The 6,714-nt window shown below is 46.2% G+C and overlaps 1 protein-coding gene across 5 annotated transcripts in view; it reads right to left on the minus strand.

The window, feature by feature from the left end:
- RCOR3 (REST corepressor 3) overlaps positions 1-5,728 on the minus strand; it is a 50,451-nt gene extending 44,723 nt beyond the window's left edge. For 2 of the 5 annotated variants that reach the window (XM_074322421.1, XM_074322419.1), the window contains exons 1-2: positions 5,346-5,728; positions 4,897-4,953 (exon numbers count right to left, since the gene is read on the minus strand). In XM_074322421.1, the coding sequence (XP_074178522.1) occupies positions 4,897-4,953; positions 5,346-5,511 (223 nt within the window). In that variant the 5' untranslated portion in view covers positions 5,512-5,728. Of the gene's footprint in view, positions 1-4,896; positions 4,955-5,342 lie in introns of those variants that run through there. The other 3 variants (XM_074322420.1, XM_074322418.1, XM_074322422.1) reach the window with 3 other exon arrangements.
- Between the last annotated feature and the right edge of the window lie 986 nt (positions 5,729-6,714).

The raw sequence follows: 6,714 nt of genomic DNA on the forward strand, positions 1-6,714 counted from the left end.
ATGGATTAAAAAACAACAAACTAAAACCTAGATAGCAAGCTACTACAATTTTAATAGTAGCATGATAATTCTGAAAATAAAATTACTGAAGTTTCCAAAAGTATCAAATGAAATATTTAAGTTTAATTCCTTTGAAATCTTTTATATCTCCTTAACTGCAGTTGGTAAAGTACATTTATGAAACCAATTAGGGAAAACCAACAACTACAGAACAAAAGTACAGTCAGCCCTCTGTATCCACAGTTTCCATATCTACAGATTCAACCAACCAAGGGATAGAAAACGTCCCAGAAAAAGAAAAAGATTGTTATGTTGTTGGGGACACGTAGTATGTAGTTAGGCCTACGATGGTTGTGTCTATACTGAACATGTACAGGTTTTTTTTTTCCTCATCTTCATTCCTTAAACAATATAACTATTTACACAGCATTTACATTGTATTAGGTATTATAAGTAATCTAGAGATGATTTAAAGTATACAGGAGGATGTACGTAGGTTATAGGCAAATATTGTATTTTATATGAACATCTGCAGATTTAGTACCCTAAGGGGTCCTGGAACCAATCCTCCGTGGATACCGAGGGATGACTGTGTAATTTTGATAAGGTTAGGGTTTCTACACCAGCAAATTTCAAAATACATACAAAAAGTCTATTTTTTTTTTCAGATTTCCTTTAAGACATTTAAAATAGGACTTTGATAGAAATCATGGAACAAATATTCTATATAAAGAATTTAAAGAATATTAAGATACTCCAAATATTTTTTTAAATTCTATCATTTATAAACTAGGCTCTGAATTATATACTTAACTCACCAGCTTCACACCGGGATAAACAAAGACTTTTCCAGGGGTACATAAGCATGACTAAGTTTGATGGGAATCAATTTTCAGCCCTTGAATTTCCCTATGTTCTTTCCCAAGTACATCTGCCTAAGAACTCATGTTCAGTCTAAACTATCTGCTCCTTCTACTTCTGACCTTCTTCCGAAATACCCTTCTCACGGAAATAAAAAGCAAGATTTCCCACCCATCCCAAATCTTTTAAAAGCATTCTGCCCCAAATATTAAAACCTCTATAGTGCCAAAGGCTATCAGCAAAGCCCTCCTTTACTCAAGAAACCAGGACTGTTAGAATTTTAATCAATTATGCATTAATTATAATAACTCAAGCCAGAAGAGATTTAACATTTAGAACCTAATGTTCACAAGAATACATATTACGGTGGTGGAGAAACTGGATAGGTGATCAATAAAGCACTTTCAAACAAAAATACATAAAATTCTGTGGGGAAAATGCATGGAAATAACTTCAAAGACAAAAAGGAACAATGTAAACTTTCAGACTGTTAGGAGCTTGTTCATGTATTTTATAAAATAGGTACCACCATATTACTCTAGTATTTATATTTAACTGGGTGCATTTAAAATAAGGATAAACAGCTTCATTAACACTTTATTTCAAAGTGTTAATATTTGCAATACACTGGAGATTACATTTCTCAACTATTTAAACTCAGTGGCAAATAACAGAAGTCAACTTGAAAGCGTGTGAGAATCTTTTTTCAAATTCCTTTTATGGGTGTTGATGCAAGCAAATTATTTTGAGGAACACTTCTGAACATATATTAATTTTCACTTAATCTTATGATATAGTTAACGTTATCTCCCTTTCACAAATGAGGAAACTAAGGCCTGGACATGTCAGTTAGTCCACCCAAGGGCACTATGCCATCCTAGCTAAAAGGCATATGATAAGAAGTGAGATACTTAATAACCACACAAAACTGCTCCTCATGGTATAAGTGTAGACAGTAGGCACTAAATAAAAGTTGTGAAGACCTAGTAAAGAATCAAAAACAAACAAACAAAGGAACCCAAGAAAATAATCAGAAATCCAGTTAGTAAATTTTTATAAAGGCATTCTTAGCAATGGCTCATTAATTAATATAAATTAAATTTGGCAATTAAATTGGGCAATTCTAACTTAAATCTCAATTTTTCTCATATTTCCTAAAAGTCAGTTTAATAATTTATTGTGTTCAATTTCTATCATCATCATCTCCTCCAATAAAAATGCCCTCCACACACACACACAAAAATTCCCTTATAATTTTCCTACATTCTGATCATGATAATCCTGGCACCTAAGCAATTTTTCTTCTAAACAACTTGGATGGCTATGGGTGAACAAGCTCTATGAAGACAGACTGAGTGGTTTATGAAGCTAAAGATAATAGTATGAAAAAGAGAAAAGGAGAAGAACTGACCGTATCTCAATTTCTACCATTAATTAATGTCTTTTTTCTTTTATCTTTCCCAAAGAAATATGCTTAAAGTCTCAATTATATTGAATTGATGGGAGGTAAAAACTTCATACAACAGTGTAACACTTAGACTAAAACAGTGGTACTATCTTGAATTGCATAGAGGCTCAATACTTCCTTGTAAAAAGTGTCTAATAATTGATAATCTACATTTGTTTGACAAGATTAGCCTGTAACAGCTAAAGACAACTAACTACACAAGTTGGTTAGGGGTCTTGTGTTTAAGAGCCAAATGACCTAAGTTTAACTGGTAACTGGTTTTAGTTGTGTCCTTAAGTTCAGTATTCTTCTACAAAAGATTAAGGAAAAAATCAATAAGTGAATTTAAAGAATGTGACATTTATCCTTATCCTAATAAAGAGTATCAATCAGTCCGAGTAAGTAAATTGAAAATATAACTTTAAAAAATAGTAATATTTCCGTAACTTTTTTCACACAAATATTCTATTTAGGTTCAAAATAAGCAAACTACGATCAAGTAAATTGGATAATCCAAATAGTGGCCATGTGAAACCACCTAAGAAGTATTCTGCACTTTTAATGAATTATTTTTCAATTTTGAAATTTGTTCCAGTATTTACTCTATCATGAAACAAAAAATGCTGTATAGTGATCAGGACATGATGTGTAAATCTGTCCCAGCAGGAAGTCTGGCTGTTAAACACAAGACCCTTAATCAACCTGGGTATAGTTGCCTATGAAACATAAACCTAACTAATGGGGTGGGGGATGGGGGGCAGGTAGGTTACGTTTATTAACCTCTGAAATAATTCTGGCTGCTGAGTTCTAATTTGGAAATAAGTTTATCAATTCCCCAAAAGCAGAGTCCCAATGAAAGACCCAAATGAGAAACGTATAAATGTATGTGGAATCATTCTTAATCATGAAATTCAATCTTTGCTGAGTAACTGTGCAGTCATGTAATCCTGGCAAGAATTTTATGAAATATTTTTTATTTCCATTTTACAGCTAAGAAATTGAGGCTCAGGGAAGGCTAGTGACTTGCTCAGAGCACAGAGATAAAAGAGCTGGGAACTGAGTTCAATCTCTCTTAAGCCAAAGCAAGTTCTTTCCAAATGTCAACCTAAAACCTGAGGTAGCACAATAATGTGTGAAAGTGCCATTCACCTACTAACTACATCAGAGAAAATTAATTTCACAAAACATTTTCAATTATCTGAAGCCCACCAGTACACACACTGATGTCTTTTAAATAAAATGTATTATGCATTAACCGCCATGTCACTTAGAATGCAATGAGATCGTGAGCACTCTGGTACGGTTGTTTTTACCTACTGAAAAACAGCCTGCACTAACAATCCTTTTAACACTCATTATTTTACCCTCTCCCTTGGAACAGGAATTGCTGCTGCCTAAAACTCTTTAAATGGTCGGTGAGTATCATTTTGCACCGCTGTAATGGGCAGGGGAGGAATGAAAATACCCAGCTATAGTCCATACTCAAATAAACATGCTATTCCCCTCCTCCAAGAAAAATACAAGTAAGCCTTACTAGTATCTAATACAGAATTCAAGAATCCCAATACAGAGACAACGTTATTATGAGCGAGCAATGGGCAAAAAACTGACCAAGTAAGAAGGAAAAACCCAGCCCCTTCCAAGTCTGTCCAAAGCCTGAACTGAAGAGGGTCTGGGTGGGGTGGGGAGAAGGAAACACGCTCCACTCCGAGAGGCTCCAGCAAGGGCGCCTCCATATGCGGAACTCTCGCCCAATCCCCGTCCAGGCTGAAATCCCGTGACCGCCAGGGAGCCTGTTTGGAGAAAAGTAGACAGGGAGCCCGCAAGCTGGGTTGGCAGAGGACACTGGAACCTGGCTGCTCGGGGAGAAAATGTCTCCTTGGCAGCTGCCGCCACTGTCCTGTGGTCTGACTTCCCAGGGCTGGCTCGCGAGCGAGGTGTGCCTCTGGCTGCTCCCCACCCCTTCCCCCATCCCTTTCTCTCCCTGGCTCCTAGACTCCGCTGAGCTGTCGCGAGCAAAGCTACACTACCTAGCCAAAAAGAAAGAAAAGAGAAAACCCCGGGTGCGCGCGGGTCGGGCAGGGCTCGCCCTGGGCTCCGGCCGGTGACAGCAGTCCGGGCATCCGCCGCCCTGCCGGAGCGCGGCCCTCTGCTCCTGGGGGCCGGTGGAGCGGCGACTGACATCGGCATGGTTCTTCCACACACAGCCCGCACAGCCTCTCCTTCCGCCCGCGGCCCCGCAGCCGCCCCTTCCCCGGCCGCGGACCTCCAATTCGCCGAGGGCCGTCTCCCTCTGCTCTCCCCGACCTCGCCCCGGGCCCAGGGGGCAGAAGGGCGAAGCCACCAGCAGGCAAGTGGCCTCCAAAGGAACCATGTTAACCTTGCAATGCACACATCTGCCCACACGCCCTGTGTCACAGCCCTGCCAAGCCTGACAGCCTCCCCGCCAGAGATGCCTGACCATCCGAGCCCCGCATCCCCTCCCAAACGCACACCCGGACCCCTACCCCGCCCGCCCTCTACCCTTTCCACCCGAAACCAATCCCAGAAAAGGGGAAACAGAATTTTGCCTAAGCAAATATATCTACCTGGATCAAATTCAGGGATCCGGGCTTGGTATTCAGCGCCGACTCTCATCCCAACATCTGCAAAGCAATGTCAAAAAAAAAAAAAAAAAAAAAAAAAGAAACGAAAAAGAAATGAAAGAAAAAAAGAAAAAGAGACACTTAATAAAATATAAAAATTGCTAGAAAGAGGAAAGGAGCGACGGGTGGCTGGGAAGATATTAACTCAGGGCACTCCAAGAGATGGCAGCGGATGGGGGCGGGGAGCGGGGGGGGCGAGGGCGGAGGATTGGGCGAGGGCGGAGGGACGGGGGTCGCGGGGGTGCTGCTGCACTGCACCGGGAGTTCGAGGCTACCGCAGCGCCCGGGCTCCGAGGGGAGGGAGGGCGGGAGCGCGGCGAGGGGAGGGGGCTGGGGGAGGGGAGGAGGGAGGGGGGCAGGCGGGCTGGCGGGGAGGAGTTGGAGGCTACCACCGTGCTCGTCGTCGCTGCTGCAGCCGCTCTCGGGCTCGGAGAAGTGCAGCCCGCCGTTGGTGGACGAGGCGCCGCTGCCACCGCCGCCTGCCGGGTTCTTGGCGCTGCCGTTGGCCGATCGGTTCTTCCCCAGTAACTCCGGCCCTTTCTCCATCATGCCGGGCATGGTAGAAGAGGGGAGGGGGGAAAGGTGAGGGGAAGAGGTAGGCGTTCAGGGTGAAGGGGGAGATGGCTCACGAGTGCGGGCGGGAGGGAAAGGAGGAGGAGGAGGAGACGGCGGCAGAGGAGGAGGAGGGTGTTAATATGGAGCCGCCATAACCGCCCCGGTCCGGCAGTAGCGCAGTCGCCTCACAACAACCCGCCCCGGCCCCGCCTCTCTCCCCTCCTCCCTCCGCCCGCCGCCCGCCCCGCGCAGTGCCGGACGCCGGGCTCGGCCGGGCCGCGCTCTACTCCGCCGCCGGTATCACTCCGCCCCGCAGGGAGGTTCCGGCCGCTGGGGGGGGGGGAGAGGGAGGGCTGCGGTGGGGGGGCAGGGAAGCCCCGGTAGCCGACAGACAGGGCAACCCCCACCGCGCACGAACAAAATCGCCGCAGAGGCGCGGCCGCCTCTTGGGCTTCCGTCCTAGGGGGCGCTCCGGAGCGCGGGCGGGGGCGCCCGGCGGGGAGCGGGACTCTTTGCCCTCTCTGGGCGGAAGGAACGCGGCCGGCGTGAGAAAGGGCCGGCGCGACCCGAGCGCCCGGGGCCGGAGAGCGGCCCCTCCTTTTTCCGAGGGGGCTGTGGGGCCGCCCGAGCCCCAGTGGGAACGCGGCCCTCTCCGGGTGTTGCGGCGGGCTGGCTGCCCGGTTACGGCGCTTCTCCGCCGGCATCGTGCTGGTGTCTCGTCCTTGCTGGCGGTGGAGTCGGGCAGTGGAAGCGGGGCGGCCTTCGGGGTCCCAGGCCCGGCCGGTGGGAGAAGTAGACTCGGTCATCCTTATCCGGACACTGCAATTTTTGTTTCCAAATATCTGAGCTGGGGCCTGATTCCCCAGAGAGACCGAGGGTACCTAGTTGAGTTTTCAGGCCTGAGCAATGCAGCTGTTTTCCTAAAAGGTTTTGTTTGTTTTTAACGTTTTCCCCCCATTTTCCTCTTACTTTTTTTTTCCTTTTTTTTCGGTTTTGCTATTTCATTCGTTAGGGAGTGCTGTCAGTGGTGAGATGCAATGAGGACAGTGCCCTTGCCCGCTTGGCGCCTACCCAGTCTCTGCTGACCTGGGTAGGCTTGGAGCAGACCTATAGAGAGGGCGGAGTCCTGTAGGAGAGGCGAGGCAAGAGCTGCATTCTGGCAGGCTTTCCCTCCTGGCAGGAGATGTGCTCTGTAATGCTTTTCTG

This window comes from Rhinolophus sinicus, linkage group LG17 (genome assembly GCF_036562045.2).
Source record: "Rhinolophus sinicus isolate RSC01 linkage group LG17, ASM3656204v1, whole genome shotgun sequence".
Classification (NCBI taxonomy): domain Eukaryota; kingdom Metazoa; phylum Chordata; class Mammalia; order Chiroptera; family Rhinolophidae; genus Rhinolophus; species Rhinolophus sinicus.